This window comes from Chelonia mydas, chromosome 1 (assembly GCF_015237465.2).
Source record: "Chelonia mydas isolate rCheMyd1 chromosome 1, rCheMyd1.pri.v2, whole genome shotgun sequence".
NCBI classification, from domain to species: domain Eukaryota; kingdom Metazoa; phylum Chordata; order Testudines; family Cheloniidae; genus Chelonia; species Chelonia mydas.
The window spans coordinates 293,774,150-293,795,076 of NC_057849.1; the positions used below are offsets into that span (position 1 = coordinate 293,774,150).

Here is a 20,927-nt window from a genome sequence, read left to right on the forward strand (position 1 = left end):
TGAGAGAAGGGAGATGGCAATTTTTTACAGCTTGTTTCTGCGAAAGCTGAACAGAACTTCAAGTAAGGAAGAAAAGGCAATTTCCTAGCCTGAGGGCATTCCCCCTGATGCATACCAAAGGCCTGCTGCAAGCAATGGAGGTGTGAGAGCTTCTCAAAGAAAAGATCCTTTATAATAGAAAATATTAGGTAACCTAAATACAGGGTTTGCTCTCAGCTCCCTTTATAGTAATAAAATAGTGAAGCTATCCATCAGAGGAATGAGTAATACTTCATGTAAATAAATTACATTTTGGAGACATGCTTTATTCTGATAAATCAATACAGTATTGTCAAATGGTCTTCCTTTTCATACCCCATCACCTTTGTTATCTCTCCCATTTTTCAGTTTTATTTAACGTAGGCCCCTATCTTGCAAGGAGCTTCAAGGAAGGAGACCTCTGTACCCATACAGAGCTCCTTGCAACATTAGGGCCTTAGAATACAATCTTCCTGTGGCAGGGATCATGTCATATGTCTATACAACACCATTTACATGTGTGGTGTGGAAAAAATAATAATCTACAAAAATCATGTTTACCTGTATACAGAGGCAGATTATGGTTTTGTGGGGCCCTGGACCAGAGCAAGTAGGGATCCTTCCCCACCCCTTCTGCCTCCAGTCCCCCTCCCCCAACCCCCCCTCTCTTTGGCATTCCTGCTGGGGAAATGGGGTCGGGGTCCGGGGGCTTGCCCCACTCTTCCCACCTGGTACTCCTGTTGGGGAGCGGGGCAAGCCCCCGCATCCTGATCCCGCTCCCCAGCAGGTGCACCAAGCGTGCAGGCAAAGCGGGGCAAGCCCAAACCCCACTTCCTGGCAGGAGCACTGGACGGGCAGAGCGGGGGGCCATTTTGTCAGGGCCCTCCACTTGGCTGGGGCCCTTGGGCATGGGCCCAGTGGCTAATCCACCACTGCCTGTATATTACCTGTGAGAAGATTTTTAATAATTCTTGATCATAGGTTAGACTCATGACTTTTTTGACAATCCAGCAGAAATTACTTTTAAAATGATATATACAGCTCAACTTTAAACTCCTGGTAGCCTAGCAGGGCTTCACATCCAACTTCCTTCTGGATAGTCAAGTTATATTTTTATATAATAGATTTGTTATGTACATAACGGAGCTATCAGCTCTTTCTTAGTCTCTTTGAGCTCTTCTGAAAAAAACCCATCCCAAAGAATTTGCCTGAGTGAAAGTACCTGGAAATAAAACACAAGAAATAAAATTTCTCGAATGAAGTTACAGAATCGACACAGGACACTGTACAATTTATCACTTCCCCAACAAACATAACAAAAAAGACTGATTATTACTGCTGTCATAGAATGTCTATGATGGAAAATACTTTATACTACTAAACCTCCTACTTCATCAGTTATGTACTGCAGAAAAGCAGACTGAAGTACTGCTGTTTTTCTCGTTAGCTTTACATAAAATCAGTGTGAAAGAATAGTGGTATTTTTAAGAAACTGTCAGTGGTTTATCTTCACAGTTGGCACCTATTAATACTGTGGCTATTTTTTGCAACCCCAAATAGGCTCTACAGTTAACACTAACCCATTAGGAAAGACCACAAAATGCTAAAATTGCATCAGAATGCTTTCTAAGGTAATAAATAATTCTTAATGTTGTATTTCCATCCATTAACACAGGTTTCTAACCAGGAAAGTTGCAAATGTATTTATTTTTAATGCAACTTAATCCATACCTGGTTTAATATTACAGACAAAAATAACAATTTTTCTATTATTCATACACCCGTGAGTTTTTGTGGGAACTAATCAATTTGATATTTGAATTGCTTTCTAGTGATCTTCCGGTATTAGCACAGCATCCTTCCCAGTCTCTTCAGCCTCTACCAATTGACAAAATTACTCTAGATTCAACAGTGCAGCAATAAATTACAAATTGTCCTCTAACTTATTTTTGCACTCCCACAGAAGGTTTCTTCTTTGCAGTAGCTCTCAGAAAAGCTGGGATTCCATCTGTCCCCTTTATTACCGAAGCAAGGAAAGGGGGCGGGGGAACCAACAAACCAACAACAACAAAATTTAAGTGCTAAAGTCTGCATTCACTTTAACCTCTGCAAATACAGAGTAGCTCCATTGACCTTAATACAGTTACTCTGGATTTATAGTGATGAAACTGCCAGCAGAATTTGGCCAAAAATTGTACTCAAAATAGAAGTTAGACTACAGTATTGTGAACACAGTCTGGAAGCAGGTTGAAATGCAGAAGGAATTAGGTCTGGGGGCATATTCACTTCTAGTGTAAGCTGCTGAAGCTCCTGTGGATTGAAGGTTATGAAAGCCGCTCTAATTTACTCCATATGCCAAGGGTCGCAAGGGTCTAAGGCAGTGGTTCTCAAAGCCGGTCCACTGCTTGTTCAGGGAAAGCCCCAGCGGGCCGGGCCGGTTTGTTTACCTGCCGCATTCGCAAGTTCTGCCGATCGCAGCTCCCACTGGCCACGGTTTGCCACTCCAGGCCAATGGGGGCTGCAGAAAGCGGCGCAGGCTGAGGGATGTGCTGGCCGCCCTTCCCGCAGCCCCCATTGGCCTGGAATGGCGAACTGCGGCCAGTGAGAGCCGCAATCGGCCGAACCTGCGGATGCGGCAGGTAAATAAACCGGCCTGGCCCACCAGGGGCTTTCCCTGAACAAGCAGCAGACTGGCTTTGAGAACCACTGGTCCAAGGCATCTGGGAATTACTGGTGTACATGAAAACCTAGCCATGCTTATTTCCTCCTGGCAGCACTCCGTGTTCCAGCCTCTGGGGGTGGGGATTACCAGAGAATTTCCTCATGTTGGGGTGATCTTCCCGTGTCTGGCTACTCCAGATTTAGGATTACTTCCCCCGCATAGTGACACTAGCACAGCTGGGAGGCATTGCCTTCAAATAGTTTTACAATCTGATCTCTTTTACAACTGTTTTTTTCTATCTCCGTAAGAGGACTTATAGGATGTACTCACCATGGCACTGAGATTTCTGTTGCAATTTTCTCTGAGAAACATAAAGGCCCACGGTCATCTTATCAGATCATTTGCACCCATTTTGCAATAGGGTAACTAAACTGCCTTCATTGAAATTAATTGATTTATATCATTGTGAGATCAGAATCAAGCCCAGCATTTCAGAGAGGAGAGGCCGGAGTTCATACACAAAAATTTGGGAGCACTCACATTTTCCTGCACAAATTGGTTAATTTCATTTGCAAGACTTACTGGTATTTAAAAAAAAAAAAATGTATAGGGTCAAATACAGCTATGTGCACATTGTTGCCTTGCCTACATTGTTTCATTGCTACTTAAATGTATTTGCTGAGTGCCACTATGTTCTTTTGCACTTTGTAGATCTCCCAAGACAGACTACGCTAAGCTACTTTATATACACCAGCTCTTGACTTTTGGAAGGTTCCTGACATCAGAACATGTCCTCCTTTCCTTGCCAATTAAAAATAAAATCAAACAGCAAACAATAAGGGAGAATTGCAACCAGCCTACCTATGGAACTGATAGTCTCCTTCTTTTAACTCCCTGGCTTTCCCATTGTACTGGTACTGTTGAAGCATGTTCACGTTATCATAAGGTGTCCCTGCTGTTCCTTTGCTCTTTATATAAAAAACATTAGATTTGTAGCCCTGCCAATCTCTGATAACAGTGGAAAAGAAATTTCAAGGTTACTTCTGAATTTGGGGTTTTTGTGTGGTTGGGCCATTTATCAGCATATCCAAGACACTGATTGGACTGACCAGAAATAGTTCTTCCAAGATCCTCCTTGAGGCTTTTGAATTGAAATGGCTGTGTGCTGTGAGAGATCGTCTTGACCATGCTTAGTACTCCAATCTGTTCTAAAACTGGGAATATAGATAATGCTCTCATTTCATGTGCTTATTGTGTCATATTTACAGACAGGGTGTATCGTAAGTAATAAGTGCTTATAGTACTCAGCTGTATGTGGTGTGTGTATATCATTATAGATGTATGCAGTGTAGTTGTAGCCGAGTCAGTCACAGGTGTCAGTCACAGACTGATCTGAATTTTACACTTAAAGCAAGGATTCAACCTCTTTGTTATGGATGAAGGATACAGCACATACTCTGAGTACAGAATTTATTTGTGACAATTTACAATTAAATCTTTTAGTAAGTTTATGAGCTAACTTTAAATTTTAAATGGGTCCAACTAGAAATTTATCACTTCTCAGACCTTTTTTGTTCTGAATGATCTCAATAATGGAAAAACACTGACATTTCAAACTTTCCATAGAGTTAAAACTCTTGAAATCTTGTGTGTAGACTACATATGAAGAAATTAGGTAGTAATTGAGTTAGGTTATTCAGGATTATTTTGTAAAATTGTTATGATTTATAGGTAATAAACAGAGCCAGGTCAATAGTTCAGGTAATTCTTAAGTGCCATTGTGACACAAGATGTAACTTAACTAACCATCATGCTTCCTCTCCAGTTAATTTGCATGCTTTAGTTTTATTGGAAAAAATGAGTCAGTGGCATGAGGGGACTGTACATATGTTAATAATTCTCATTGACAGATTACTTGGCCCACAGTTGTCACTGGATTGGTCCCATATGTGTCTGCTCTCAAAAAATTCCAGGGCTGCATGCTACTAAATTAAGGGCCAGATTCATGAGTTCTCTATAGCTGCTTTGTGCTTCTCCAGTGATGCAAAGTGGCTATAAACCTGATCTCACTAGCCAGTGTGCTCTGGCTGCTTTCTACTGTTCTGGACTGGCACAAAGCAGCCAGAGCGTACTGGTGAATCTATCTTGAAAAGTTAAAATGTAAAAAAATACCATCTAAGGATGATACTACATATCTTCAACTCATGAGCAATATCATGATGGCATTCTCTTTGGGTTTCTTGTGCAATGTTCACATATAACATTTTAAATACTTTTTTAAAATAAAAGAAATTCTCAGACAAAAATCTGTGTTAAATTGGAATTAAGATTGAGAGCACATTTCAGTAATTAAATTAAGCATGAATGATGAATTATCCCCCAAATAAGCATTACAAACCCCAAACATTCAGAGTTCAAGTTAAAATTAAATTAAACCTAAACATGCTAAAGTACGGAAATGTACAATTGAGGCACTCAAACAATCTTGATTGTGCTCAGTAACAACACCATGAAATAACTATACAATTATGTTTAATGCATCTAAGAGTTTGTGGTTCCAGATTACATTAAACTGGTTTTTATGGATAGTTTTCTCTCTTTTTTTCATTTTCCTCATGGCATTATTATAGGGTTAAGGTTGTCTTTGTGCCTTCACTGTGCATTTCCAAACTTTAACATGTTTGTATTTTTTTAAGTTTAACTTTAACTCTGAATTTCTTGGGTTTATAATGCTTGTTCTGTGGATAATTACATCATTCTAATGTTTTTTACCTTTAAATTACAGAAACCTACTATCAACCTTAACACACATTTTTTGGGGTCTGGGAATATATGTATTTAATATATATGGGGATGATATAAAGGTGCAAAGTTATTTGAAAATCAGGACAGTTATGTATGTGCCTATATATGGATTTAGACACCTCACTTTTGGCACCAAAGTTTGATAACCTTCACCTCAGACATAGATCCCCAATCTCAAAGTCCCAGCATCTTTTGAAAGGACGACTTGCATCCAATCTAAGTTAGCACTGCTAGCTGTCTTAAAAACCACATATCTCTTTTTTCACATAGTGGATCAAATCTGTCACGGATTAACTGAATGTCCAATGTTAGATGGACAATACAGTATTCAAGAGACCAAAAAGGGAACAAATATTCAAACATTTAAGTCTGATGTATTTTAACCCTGGCATTTGGAGTGTCAGTTTAGAACTGTATTAATTTATAAGGAGCATTGTCGGTTTGTTTCTGAAGTCTTCTATACTTTTATCAATGGACAACAAAATATTTTCACCTCTCCTACAGTGATATAAATCTGTTGCAAGGCTAGTCTTAGAGAGAAAACTTCTATTCTGTCTGAGGAGCATTAGCCTTTTTCCTTCGTGTTGATGAAAGCTGGCAATTTACTGCCAATTACAGGCTGTTTAGTTTACAGAACCATATATTCAGATCTGGAATTAGCCGTGCATATGAAGGTAATCTGATGATTGAAGACTGCTATTTGTCCATGGCTTGTCCCAGTCCAGTCAAATAAAAATTCCCACTGGTTGGTCCCTTACCAGCATGGTAAATTGTACTTCAAATTATGTCTTGTTACTCTTTGAAGCTTTTTCATCCTTTGATTGCTACAGCGTCTAAAATTAACACTGGAAGAATGATAGTTACTGTGGTATACAAAGGATTCTATAGCTTCAAAGATTATAGATTAAGTAGACTTGCTTTTGAAGATTAGTCTATCAATAATCCGAGTAGTAATGAAAATAATACCTTACAACCCTGTACTGGGCTTTCAGGACTAGTCTTTCAGTTGTTTTCATCATATCTGCAAAACAGGCTTCAAACCGCAAGAATTCCAAATGCTGTTTGAATCATTTATTATGGCTGCAATTTTAGATATGGCCTCTCTGCTTGGATTTCTGGAATTGCATATTTACCCTGCCTTGTAAGAAAATGATACGATATCCCTTTTTATACACTTCTGCATTCAAATCTGTCAGAATAATATTTTATCTTGGCAAATGTTCAGCCAGTACATAAACTTAAACAACAGAAAGTATTATGATTTTGAACCCCTTCAATCAAACCTCATCTTTGAAACCCTAGTGTGTATCTGACCGTGAATTTATGACTTTCCCATAACACCATTTGAAATTAAGGGATTGTTAGCTTTCAGACACAGGCATACCATCAAATTATCATGATAGATAGATATTGTGTTCTATCTTAAAAATACTACTTGAATAAATCCCAGTTTGGCAGACCAGAGAGATAATGATTCATGCTTTAATTCTATCTGTTTGGTTCTGTTGCAAAGCTGTTCTGGCTAGTATCCCAGGCAAATTCTTAAGACTTAAATCCAGACAGAAAATAGCTGTTAGAATATGCACCCATTTTAAACTTCTAAACTCTATATCCTCTGTTATATTTGACCTCCTGAGGTTAGCAAATGAATACAAAGTCAATCAATCATTTTCTGCCACTGAAAGCTGCATTTTTAATACATCCACTACATAATTTGTGATCTTCTACTCCCAGTCTCATAGGGCCAGATTCTCAGATGGTTTTAATCTGTGCAGGACAATTGACTTTAGTGGCGGTATGCTGGTTTCACACCAGTTGAGACTCTTGCTCATTTACTGTACGTTGATGTCACAGGTGTGGCTAAAGGGCTGCTGCCTATTGATATGAGATATAGCTTTTGTCAACAAATAAATCAATTTATATGATGTTTTTTCTTTAAATGTATTACACTAGAGAAATAATCACTGCATTTATTTGGAATCTTTTTACTACGGTATTATAATAATAGCAGCATATATTTAAAAAGTGAGGAACTGTGCACCCCAAACTGGAGCCCATATAGGGTATCATTAAACAACTACAACGCATACTAGATGTGGAACAGATCCTGAAAGATATCTTTCCTGAACCCCCTCTTTTGGGCTTCAAACAACCCCCAATCTCTCCAAGCTCATCATCAGAAACAAAGTCCACACAGACCAGGACCCACCAACTCAAAGCAGCACCACACCCTGCCAGAACAACAGATGAAAACTTGCAGACATATATCTGCCGTTACAATATCCGTACCTCCACAACTCACCTTTCAAGATTCATGAGTCCTACACTTGCCTATCACAATATATATGATGTACCTCATCTGGTGCATTAAATGCCCCAATAACAACTATGTGGGTGAAATGAGACAATCACTACTCTCTCTAACGAACTCACACAGAAAAATGAGAAAAGACAAAAACAAGCTATCACCTGTGGGTGAATGCTTTTCACAAAATGGTCACTCCATATATGGCCAAAAGGAAACCTGCACAACACTTTTTCAAAAGATGAGTCTGGAAGCTTAAATTCATAACTTTATTAAACACTAAAAAGCATGGACTGAATAAAGACATTGAATCTATATCTCATTACTACAGTCTATAACCCACTAATCCTCCTTCATCCTATGATTGCAGAGGTGTCAACTGCCCACTTCACCTTGAATGCTCTCTAACAACATGTTATGCTAAACAATCTGTTCCACCTTTTATTTAGCTGTGACACTCTAACACAGTGGTGGGCAACCTGCGGCACGCAGGCGCGGCCCATGAGGGTAATCTGCCTGCGGCAGTTTGTTTACATTGACTGTACACAAGCACAGCTACCTGCAGCTCCCTCTGGCCACGGTTCACCGTTCCTGGCCAATGGGAGCTGCGGGAAGCAGCGGCCAGCACATCACTGTGGCCCGCGACACTTCTCGTAGCTCCCAGAGGCTGGGAACGGCGAACCGTGGCCACTGGGAACTGCGGGCGGGCGGCCGTGCCTGTGGATGGTCAATGTAAACAAACTATCTCACAGCCGCCAGTGAATTGCCCTGACGGACCACGCGTGGTCGTGGGCCGCAGGTTGCTCACCACTGCTCTAATACCTTTCCATAGTCTACAACGTGTACAGTGCTCACTTTATCTTTATTTTTTATTACAAATATTTGCAATGTAAAAAACAAAATAATTAGTATTTTTCAATTCACCTCATACAAGTACTGTAATACAATCTCTTTATTGTGAAAGTTAAACTTACAACTGTAGAATTATGTACAAAAAATAACTGCATTCAAAAATAAAACAATGTAAAACTTTGGAGTCTACAAGCCCACTCAGTCCTACTTCTTGTTCAGCCAATCACTTGAAAACTTTGTTTACATTAGCAGGAGATAATGCTGCCCGCTTCTTGTTTCCAGTGTGACCTGAAAGTGAGACCAGGCATTCACATGGCACTGTTGTAGCCGGCGTTGCAAGATATTTTTGTGCCAGATGCATTAATGATTCATATGTCCCTTCATGCTCCAACCACCATTCCGAAGGACATACGTCCATGCTGTTGATGGGTTCTGCTCGATAACAATCCAAAGCAGTGCGGACCGATGCATGTTCATTTTCATTATCTGAGACAGATGCCACCAGCAGAAGGTTGATTTCCTTTTTTGGTGGTTCAGATTCTGTAGTTTCTGCATCCGAGTGTTGCTCTTTTGAGACTTCTAAAAGCATGGTCCACACCTCATCCTGATCAGATTTTGGAAGGCACTTCAGATTCTTAAACCTTGGTTCAAGTCCTGTAGATATCTTTAGAAATCTCACATTGGTACTTTCTTTGCATTTTGTCAAATCTGCAGCGAAAGTGTTCTTAATTGAATAACCTGCTGGGTCATCATCTGAGACTGCTATAACATGAAATATATGGTAGAATGCGGTAGAACAGAGCAGGAGACATACTATTGTCCCCCAAGGAGTTCAGTCACAAATGTAATTAACACATTTAATTTTTTAACAAGTGTCATCAGCATGGAAACATGTCGTCTAGAATGGTGGCCAAGCATGAAGGGGCATGCAAATGTTTAGTGTATCTGGCACGTAAATACATTGCAACGCTGGCTACAAAAGTGTCATGCGAATGCCTGTTTTCATTTTCAGGTGACATTGTAAATAAGAAGTGGGCAGCATTATCTCCTGTAAATGTAAACAAACTTGTTTGTCTTAGTGATTGGCTGAACAAGTAGGACTGAATGGACTTGTAGGCTTTAAAGTTTTATATTGTTTTGTTTTTGAGTGCAGTTAAGTAAAAAAAAAAATCTACATTTGTAAGTTGCACTTTCACAATAAAGAGATTGCAATACAGTACTTGTATAAGGTGAATTGAAAAATACTATTTCTTTTGTTTATCATTTTTCCAGTGCAAATATTTGTAATAAAAAATAATATAAAGTGAGCACTGTACATGTTGTATTGTGTTGTAATTGAAATCAATATATTTGAAAATGTAGAAAAAAATCCAAAAATATTTAATAAATTTCAATTGGTATTTTATTGTTTAACAGTGCTATTAAAACTATGATTAATCATGATTAATTTTTTTAATCATGATTCATTTTTTGAGTTAATTGCGTGTGTTAATTGCGATTGACAGCCCTACTTTTAATATTCTAAACCGTTCTCTTCTGCGCCAATCCAGTCAAAGAGGAGTACCACACTCTTAAAAGATGCCTTCAAGATCAGTGGATCCTTGGAAATGTGATAAATGTGTTAGGAATTGAGAATTTATTATCATAAGTAAATGTAATAAGAAATCTTGGTAAATTGTATTATTCCTGGATACAACCGCTGAGCCTCAGCTCTAGTCTATGATGATTGCTAGCAAGACTGTATTGTGTGTGTGGTACACACAATTGGTTGTGTCTACATTTGAGTGGTGAACTGTTGATTGTATATTAATGTGGTTCTGGATGAATTAATAAATTGTTGGTTAGTTAAGAATAAGCAGGAGTTCTGACTTGAAAAATACTATTCAAGTTAAAAGTTGACCTGAAAAGAAACCAGAGTTAAAAATAGTAAGCTAAAACCTCTTTGGCTCAATAAAACGGGGTTATCCTACCGGATTCTATTATATATTGACAAACTTAGGTTGTCAGATTTCAGCACCCTGACAAATTCATAAATTGACCCCCTTTCATGCTTATATCCCCCTCCCCTACAGCATTAGAGCATTCTGATGGTTGTTCTAATTTACACCAATCTGTAGAAGCTGCAAAAGGTTAAACCTCTAATTCAAGATCGGTGTTGTGTAGGTGTGTCTTCATCACTCCTCCTTTTCAGTAACCACATCCCCTTTTCCTGCTCACCAGCAACAAGAAAGAGGTGTTACGTATGAGCCCCTGTCAGCTGTATGCCATTGCAGGGTTAAACTTGCATCCTCCAGGGGCCTTTTGCGCAGGTTTTGTAGCCAAAAAAACACGAGCAAGATAGTGCAACGCCGCTACACCATACTGAAGGAGCCAGCTCGCAGTGTTCAACTTGAGAGTTCCAAGAGTGAAAATCTGTAGAGGTCAGTATTATTATTATTTACTATTTTCTGGACACTTCTTGCAATGTGAAAATGGTCTTTAAAATGCAATTCTACTGGGTCATCTAGACTTTACTAACTGCTTCTCTTTGAACCATCATCTAACAGAGTGACTCAAGCCTGATCTAATATGACTGACAGGCCCCTTGAGAGGTTTCTCCTTCTCACAGCTCCAGCCCACCTGTCAATGCCATGGGCTCACTGTATACAGTGTACTGTACCTACAGGCAGAGCCTGAGGGTGCACTCCACATTAATTAAAAATCCCCCTTGCTCTCTTTCTTTCATTTTGAAAAAAAAAACCCATAATAAACAGGTTCTATAAAACAGTCAATTGAAATATTACACTTATCAACAATAAAAGTATAACCAGTGGGAAAGGATGTAAGGAAGAAAAAAGGTGAGTTTATCAGATTTTTATAGAACAAACAGCAGTAGTGGTGAGGCATCCAGTAAAGCAGAATCATCCTCTCATTTATTAAAGAGCTTCCAATTGTCTATCTTGACCATCATCATAGATCTCTCCATTGTGTGTGTTATTCATTGGCTATATTAGTGTGTGGTTGTTTTTGCTTGATATTATATTTTATTTTGATTTAATTTAAAAAAGGAAAAGGGAAAGCATAACAATATTCATGGTTATTGACACCTGCTATGTGGGGGATCGGGAAACTTTCAAAGTCCCGACTCAGATCGGGTGACTGGGGCCAAGAAATAAAGAGTGATCTACTAACATCATTCCTGAGTGCCTCACCTTAATTAAACTTTTCCTTCTCTCCCCTCTGGGATGATATGGGGACAGGAGCTCTGTAAAGAGATTTTCATGGAGACTTCCTCCTCCAGAGCTCCCTCCCATGGGTTTTATACTGGGAGGGGAAGATCTGATCCTATATACCAGGGGTGGCCAAACTGAGCCTGAGAAGGAGCAAGAATTTATCAATGTACATTGCCAAAGAGCCACAGTAATACGGCAGCAGCCCCCCATCAGCTCTCCCCCTCTCCCACCCAGGCTCCCAGCGCCTCCCGCCCACTGGTGCCTTCCCCTCCCTCCCGATCAGCTGTTTCATGGCGTGCAGGAGGCTTTTGGAGGACGGGGGAGGAGCAGGAAGGGGTCGAGTGAGGGTAGGGCCTGTGGCAGAGCCAGGCGTTGAGCAGTGAGCACCCCCCAGCACATTGGAAAGTTGGCGCCTGTAGCTCCAGCCCCAGAGTCGGTGCCTATACAAAGAACCGTATATTAACTTCTGAAGAGCTGCATGTGGCTTCGGAGCCACAGGTTGGCCACCCGTGCTATATACAATAAATAATTGGTATGAGATCTTATGGTACCGTACACATTGGTGCTTGTTTCTTGTAGTCCTCAGAGTGTACTCTTCTAAAGAAGTTATCACTTCCATAAGTCTTTCCTGTAAAAAGGTTGCTTAATTAGTTAATTAATTGCATTACATTAATTAAAAAGAACAGTGCAGTTCAAAGATCCTTCTCCCCTCCTGATACATAAGTCCTCTATACTCCCCTGTTTTTCTTGACATTTCCAAGATAATACACACAGGCCAAATTCTGATCTCATGTACACTGGTGTAAATCTGTAGTAATTTCAATGAAGTCCATTTACACTGACCAAAGAATTTGGTCTACTGCCTATTAAGCCCTGTGCAGGGGCTCAGGGCTGCGGTGAATTTGCAAAGGAAACATGTTGAAGGCGCAACTTGACCAAGAGCGGACCTATAATAAAGAGGCCTATATCTGCGAATTCCAACTGGGGCCCAAGTGTCGCTTTTGTTACCTACCTCCAAATCCAAGTTGTTGGCCATTGGCAAGGTCCCTTTGAAGTAGTGATTTGGGACAGAACTGTAGATTATGAAGTTCACCAACCGGGAAAGAGAGAGAATACTCAGATATATCACACTAACCTGCTGAAAGTGTGGAAAGAGCAAGAGAGAGTCCTCATCACTCTGTTCCCTCCTGACCCTGAGCTTGGCTCCCAGGCTATAACAGTTCCCAATCCAGATACAGTGCTGACTGGAGAAGGGTTATGACTTAAATGGGAGCAGCAGATACACAAGTTTCCTTTCTGTGTTTTTGGCAAACCCAGGTCAGACTCACTTGGTGTTGCACAATATAGAAACTGAACCCAGACAAAAAGTGTGGGAAACTGTGCAACCATTACCCAGGAAAATGTGGGAGACAGTGCAGCAAGAACAGCAGAACTTGTTGACGCTAGCGGTCATCGAAAAGTCACACAAGTGGTGAAGTCTGATCCTACTTGTGCCCAAGCCAGATGGTTCAACACAATTCTGCACTGACTTTCAAAAAGTGAATGCAGTTTCCAAGTTGGATACCTATCCCATGCCTCAGATCTGGAGAAGTTGGGGATACCAGGTATATATTTCCACCCTTGATTTGACCAAGTGATACTGGCAGATCCCCCACCCCTAAATCCCAGGAGAAGGCTGCCCCTTCTATATACCCCTGGGCTTATTCCAGTTTAAAACCATGCCCTTTGGGCTGCATGGGGCTGCTGCTACATTCCAGCGGTTATTTGAAAAAGTGTTATGACTACCCAGACAGTATGCAGTCACTTATATTGATGATATTGTCATTTGTAGTGAAACCGGGGACGACCACATGAAACACCTCACACCAGTCCTACAGGTGTTCCAGGAAGCTGGACTGAAAGTGAACCCCGCTAAATGTCGATTGACCAACAAGTGAACTACCTGGGATATACTGTGGGTGGGGAATAGTTACGCCTTTTGGTGGGAAAGATTAAGGCCTTGTCAGAATGCACTATCCCCTCTACAAAGAAACAGGTGTGCAGCTTCCTGGGTCTGGCACAATATTATAGGTGGTTCATCCCCGACTTTGCCATGATCACCAACTCTTTAACATAACTGGTGAAAGATGCCACACCAAGGAAGACCCATTGGACTGAAGCCTTTGGCAAAACCTTCCAGATATTAAAAGAATGACTGATCCAGGAACCCATTTTGTTTCACCCTGACATCTTGAAGCCTTTTATTTTGTAAATGAACATAAGAATGGCCATACTGGGTCAGACCAGTGGTCCATCTAGCCCAGTATCCTGTCTTCCGACAGTGGCCAATGCCAGATGCTTCTGAGGGAATGAACAGAACAGGCAGTCATCGAGTGATCCATCCCCTATCGTCCACTCCCAGCTTCTGGCAAATGGACGCTAGGGATACTCAGCATGGGGTTGCCTCCCTGACCATCTTGGCTAATAGCCATTGATGGACCTATCCTTCATAAACTTATCTAGTTCTTTTTTGAGCCCTGTTATAGTTTTGGCCTTCATAACATCCCCAGGCAATGAGTTCCACAGGTTTACTGTGCACTGTGTGAAGACTTCCTTTTGTTTGTTTTAAATCTGCTGCTATTGATTTCATTGGGTGACCCCTGGTTCTTGTGCTATGTAAAAGAGTAAATAACACTTCCTTATTCACTTTCTCCATAACAAAGTCATCTCTTTTCCGAGATGAAAAGTCCCAGGCTTTTTAATCTCTCCTTGTATGGAAGCTGTCCCATACTCTTTTGTTGCCCTTCTCTGTACCTTTTCCAATTCTAATATATCTTTTTTGAGATGGGTGACCAGAATTGCACACAGTATTCCATGGATTTATACAGAGGGATTATGATATTTTCTGTTTTATTATCTGTCCCTTTCCTATTGGTTCCAAACATTCTGGGTTTCTTTTTGGTGACTGCTGCTGCAAACTGAGCAGATATTTTCAGAAAACTATCCACGATAACTCCAAGATCTCTTTCTTGAGAGGTAACAGTTAATTTACACCCCATCATTTTGTAAGTACAGTTGGGATTGTTTTCCAATGTGCATTACTTTGCATTTACAAACATTGAATTTCATCTTTCATTTTATGGCCCAGTCACCCAGTTTTGCGAGATCCCTTTGTAACTCTTCACAGTCTGCTTTGCACTTAACTATGTCAAATAATTTTGTATCATCTGCAAATTTTGCCACCTCACTGTTTACTCCTTTTTCCAAATCATTTCTGAATACGTTGAATAGCACTGGTCCCAGTACAGAACTCTGGGGGACACCACTATTTACCTCTTACCACTGTGAAAACTGATAATTTATTCCTACCCTTTGTTTTCTGTCTTTTAACCAGTTACGGATCCATGAGAAGACCTTCCATCTTATCCCATGATTGCTTACTTGTCAAAGGCTTTCTGAAGGTCTAAGTACACTATATCCCCTGGATTACCCTTGTCTACATGTTTGCTGACCCCCTCAAAGAATTTGACTAGATTGGTGAGGCATGATTTCCCTTTACAAAAGCCATGCTGACTCTTCCCCAACAAATTGTTTTTATCAATAAGTCTGATAATTCTGTTCTTTACTACAGTTTCAACCAATTTGTCTAGTACTGAAGTTAGGCTTACTGGCCTGTAATTGCCAGGTTCACCTCTGGAGCCTTTTTTAAAAAATGGTGTCACATTAGCTATCCTCCAGTCATCTGGTAAAGAAGCTGATTTAAATGATAGTTACATACCACACTTAATGGATGCATCTGATGTCAGCCTTGGGGCTGTACTGTCACAAGAAGTGGTAGTAGTGGAACCTCTTGTCTTCAACATCAGTAGGAAGTTGTTCCCCCAGGAAGTTGCTTCCTTGGAGACTGAGAAGGAGGCCCTAATGGTAAAATGGTCTATATATGCCCTATGCTATTACCTATGGGGCCACCCATTCCAGCTGGTGACTGTCCCCTATGATGGCTACAGTTCCTGAAGGACCATAACGCCAGAGTGATGTGGTTGTATTTGTCTCTGCAACCATACCACTAAACAGTACTTCATCAAGCTGGCACAGAGTATAAAAAATGCAGACTTCTTTTCACGAGACTGGTGGAGGCAGGAAAACTCAATACAAGTTCATGCAGTGACTCTGGAGCTGAGGGAGGAGGGTGTGGGATGGGGTTTACAGACTCCCCACTAAACCAGAGCAAGGCATAAGGCAGTACTTACTGGGTTAGGAAGACCCCCACCCCGTAGCAGCTGCAGGGCATGCTCCAGGTGGAGGGACAGTTAAAAGGGCACTGGTAGCCCAGAGGAAGGGGGAAAAGGAGTTATAGGCTGCACCAGGAAGCGAGATTTAAAGCCTGGAGCTGTGGAAGAGTGACTACAGCATTGATAAGGCCAGTCTGCAAGCAGTGATTCATATTCCTCTATTCTTGGAGTTGGAAACCCATAAGAGGCCCCAAAGAATGGAATATTGTTCCCCTGGCAGACTAAGCTGATACTACTATGACTGTGACCATGCCCCAGATGAAAGAGCCACGGTCCAGTAGCAACTGACCCAGGGAAAAGTGTAACTTGGGGTGGACCAACGAGTGGTCTGGACCCTGCAATACCACTTTAGAGCCCTTGATTTGGACCCGGTGGAGTGGGGGGCCTGGGTCCCTCTGTATTGCTCCTACTCCCCTTTGCTGTGCCAGAACCCCAGGGGGAGTAGAAAGGACAGAAGGGTCTGAGGCCCTTTGAATATGATTTGGCAGTGCCTCCTCCAGAATGAACAAGACTAATGAGAACTGTGGAGCTGCTGCCTGACCACTAGGCCAGCTGGGGATCAGATTGACCGGCTACAGGGATTTTTGGTGTTAAGGATGTCATTTGAAAAAAATCCTGTGAGTGGACAAGGTGCCCCCAGGTGGCTGCATTTTGCAGGGAAGAAGGGAATAAAGTTCACCTAGGAATCTAGAGATATTCCCTCGCAGTACATTTCTGTAATGTCCTATTACTGTCCCAAACTCAGGACTTACCTGAAGCTTGCTCACTCTGAACAAGTTTCTCCTTCCTGCCTCCTAGGTTGAGCAATGCTGCTGAGTGCTACTACGTGGAGCATGAATCCATCTTTCAAAAGTCACTCTGTCCTGTGTCACAAACCAACAATATTTTAGATGTGGTTACATCAAAGGTAGGCGTATGTCATTGGTGGTTTCCTGTGCCTCTATAGGGTACCAAGGTATGCAAAAAATAGTATTTCTTCTCTCTGTAATGTTATTCAAATAGGATGAAATTCACTTAACCGTTTAAAATAGGACAATCTTTTAGTATAATACAGCTCACTATTAGTAGATTCTTCTCAATTTTCTGCCTACATTTTCCTTCTCTTTATTACACCCCACCCATGAAGAGCATGCCCAAGGCCTTGAACTGGCAGTGAAAGTGGACCGAGAGCCAGTGCTGATGTGGCCTAACCCGTGGAGAAAGTGGGTTGTCTCATTCTGTACTACCTGCAACCTTAGTATTGTTCATATTTATATTCAGGGAATTATAGTTATCCATTCTGGAGCTGATAAATGAGGCCATGTCTCTGGCTCACAGGAAGCGGTGTTGTTTGAAGAGATGAAAGGGAGAGGTTTTCTGGATCAGTCCTGGCTTTGTGAGGACTGGGTGTGCATTGTGTGTAATTTGCATATCATCCTAGGTGAGATGACATTGATGTACATGTAATAGGAAAATGGTTCTGTCATGTATTTCAGCCCATGCAGGCTGCATCTGTAATACATCAAAACACGCAGGGCCTATACGAAATACATATGTCATCGCTGGAAAGGGGCTCTGTCTCTCAGCCCGCCTGGCAGCTTGCTTGCCATGTGCTGTTAGGCAAGCTGTTACAGGCGCAGGAGACAACACAATGGCCCAGGGGACCCCAACACCAACTCCCTGCGGAGCGGGGACCCCCAACCCGCTGGCCCAGCACCCGCACGAGTTCCCATCTCCCTACCGCCTGCCTCCCGGGCGCTGGCCGTGACAGGGCGACCCCGACAGCCAGCGCCGTGTGGGGTGAGGGACCCGGGCTGCCCTAGTCGCCTCAGCTCCCCGGCCGCTTCCCCTGGCTGCCGCCCGCTCACCGCAGCCGCGTCCCCGCGCCCCTCCGGCCGGCCGGCGCCGCCAGCAGATGCGAACCTGCCGCCTCACGCGGCCTGGGGCGCGGAGGGCTGCGGGCGGCCGCTGGTTGGCGGCGGGGGGACACGTGAGGGAGGAGGGGGCGGCGGGCGGCAGCGGGAGCCGGAGTTTCCCCGACAGCTGGAGGTTGCGGCGGCGGCTCCTCCTCCCCGCTCGAGCCAGGGCCTCCCCCCCCCGCGCTCCTCCTTATTTACAAACACACAAAGGGCCGGGCCGGGGTCGCGTCTGCAGCCGGCATGGGAGACAAGAAGAGCCCGACCAGGTAAGGGCGGCGCGGGGGCCTGGCGCCGGCAGCGCCCGCGCCCTGGATTAGCGGCGCCTCCTGGCCGGGCCCGACCCTGCGCCGGGAGCAGCAGCAGCGGAGGCAGCGGCGGCGAGCCGGCTCCGCCGTGCAGCGGCCATGGCGGCCGCGGGAGCCGGGCTGCAGCGGGGGCGGTCGGGCCGGGCTGAGAGCCGGGCCTGACCCACCGCCCTGCCTGTTTTGTCCCTCCCCTCGTTGTGTGTGTTGCAGGCCGAAGCGGCAGCCGAAACCCTCCTCGGACGAGGGCTACTGGGACTGCAGCGTGTGCACCTTCCGGAACAGCGCCGAGGCCTTCAAGTGCATGATGTGCGATGTGAGGAAGGGCACCTCCACCCGGTGAGTGTCCGGCCACCCCGGCCCGGCCGCCGGCGAGCAGCTCGCAGCAGCCCCGGCGTGCCTGGGAGCCGCCTGCTGCGGTAGGAACTAGGTCAGATTGATTGGGGACCCTATCGCCCGTGGGCTGCAGGGACAGGGACCAGAAATGCAGCAGCGTTTGATCCTAGACTCGTTTAACGCTTTGGCTCTGCCAGCTTAGAGGCATTTTCCTTTATAAAATTAACAGAATACCTGTCCAGACACTAGCTGATTCAGCTCTGAAATCATCTGGAAGGGAAGAGGAGGGGAGCTCCCTTCATTGCAAGGAGCTCCCTGGGCTTGACTAACATCTTGTGCTTTGATTAATGTGTAGTATCCAAGCAGGTTTCCTTTTGTATGTTGTACTAAAATAGCGTATGCAATGTTACATTTTTTTTAATATAATGCCTATGGGGTTTATTCACCTAATTATGAGAATAATTCTGTGCAGCATAAAGTGAGGTAGTTTTTATACATTAAAACTTGAAAATAATTATCTGTACAAAGTACAATGTGTTAAACTTTCTTTTTCTTTTTCATTGAAAGAAAGACAGGTCTGGGTCACCTTTATGCTATTTTACCTAAAGTATTTGCCTGTATTACCAGTATTTTTTCTTTAAGCCGTAGCCTAATTCTATTTCCTCAAAAAACCTAAACAAAAATCCCTACATTTTTGTTTGTTTTATCTTTAGCATTAAAGAACTGTCCCGTTTATTTTCAGCCCCACCTTAGAGATTCTATCTCTACAGAGGCAATTCCCTGCTACTACTTTTATAAAAGAAATGTAAATTGGCTGAGTTTTGTTATACAGAAAAGTCAGTCTGAAAATCAGTGACTTCCCAGAACAACCTTTCCCTTTAGAACTCTTTCAGAAAGCATGCTGGGAATTATTTGAATCCAACATGTCTGTATAGTTCTAATATTATAGGTTAGAACAGAGATAGTCAATTATTTTTCGTCAAGGTCCACTTTTCTTAGGGTACAGGCAAGGTCCAGATTCCAGAGGAAATAATAATAATAAAAACCCCCAATAATGATAGTAAGTAAATAAAAAGATTCTGGTGTCTGTTCAAAAGCGTCTGGCGGTCCAGATTTGGCCCACAGTCTGTCTATTGATTACTCCTGGTTTAGAACATGCATTAGAGGATGGATAATTCTATAAAACCAACAAGAGTGCAGTTGTACAGTCCTTTGCACATTAGCATAAGAAAATACTTATTTAATGAGCTTTTATTATTATTACTATTATACCTTATCAGTTAATCCTGTTAGCAAAAGAAGTTTAAGTGGCCACAGAAGTCGCAGTCTTATCAGGAGTTATAAGAACTTCATTCAGACATAAACAATAACAATATTGAATATGACTTTTGCAATGAATTTATGGTAAGTCAATGTTAGAATACAAAACTGTGTAGAATTGAGTAAAATAACTAGAGGAATAGAGATGTCTGGGTTTTTTTTGCTTTTCGGGGGGGGTTGGACAACCTTGCTGTAGATTTATAAAAAACCATAATGAATTTTAAAGTAGTTTTTCAAAGCTAACTTTAAATTAAAATGAGACTGGTTTTCTGCTTCAGTCACTGTCAGTTTTTAGAGAATTTAATCAACTATACATCTTTAATAGAATTAAAGAATTAGAATTAGAATGGTGGGTGAGGTAATATCTTTTACTGGACCAACTTCTTTTGGTGAAAGAGACAAGCTTCCCAAACCTGAACAAGAGCTCAGGGTAAGCGCGACAGCCTCTCTTTTTCACCAACAGAAGTTGGTCCTATAAATATTACCTCACCCACGATGTGTCTCTACTATCCTGGGACCAACGTGGGTACAACAGCACTGCAGACATACGTCTTAATAGTCAGACAGCATCCATAAAAAGTTACAATGCCGGAAGAGTGAAAGCAAAATTTCCCAAACCAGTTTAATACAAGTGAAGATGACAGCTTCTCGTAAACTTCATTAAGGACTCAAAGCCAATTAAAATAGTATTTTATTACACTAAAAAAATCATTTGGGAGAAAAGTATTAGAATCTACAGGTGGCATTGGCTAGAGAGGCAGCTATGAGAAACCAATGCTATCATTGCTTTATTCTACAGTATTTTAAAAAGAAACAAAAACCTAATTTTTGTTTTTCCTTGTTCAGTGAAGTTCTGATATGCAGGGTTTCAGTAGATCCATGGATTTTTGTTTCTCCACTTAAAACCTAAACCAAATGTGTAACTGACTAGATGTACGGATTTCTT

General features: G+C 42.2%; 1 protein-coding gene and 1 long non-coding RNA gene across 3 annotated transcripts in view; one reads left to right on the forward strand and one right to left on the reverse strand.

Moving 5' to 3' along the window:
* Positions 1–785: 785 nt before the first annotated feature.
* Positions 786–18,113, reverse strand: LOC114019967. Of its 2 annotated transcripts, XR_005223661.2 has the most exons (7): positions 17,973–18,113; positions 16,878–17,107; positions 15,612–15,737; positions 12,867–12,992; positions 12,411–12,482; positions 10,860–11,054; positions 786–1,240 (listed from the first exon to the last, which is right to left on the reverse strand). It is a non-coding gene; the product is annotated as an uncharacterized LOC114019967 (long non-coding RNA). The 2 variants fall into 2 exon arrangements; XR_005223662.2 differs by lacking the exons at positions 786–1,240; positions 12,867–12,992 and having other exon boundaries at positions 10,056–11,054.
* Positions 18,093–20,927, forward strand: part of YAF2 (YY1 associated factor 2) — a 47,638-nt gene continuing 44,803 nt past the window's right edge. Inside the window, exons 1-2 of the mRNA XM_037888059.2 lie at positions 18,093–18,289; positions 18,539–18,664. Coding sequence (XP_037743987.1) covers positions 18,264–18,289; positions 18,539–18,664 — 152 coding nt within the window. The 5' untranslated portion in view covers positions 18,093–18,263. The remainder of the gene's footprint in view (positions 18,290–18,538; positions 18,665–20,927) is intronic.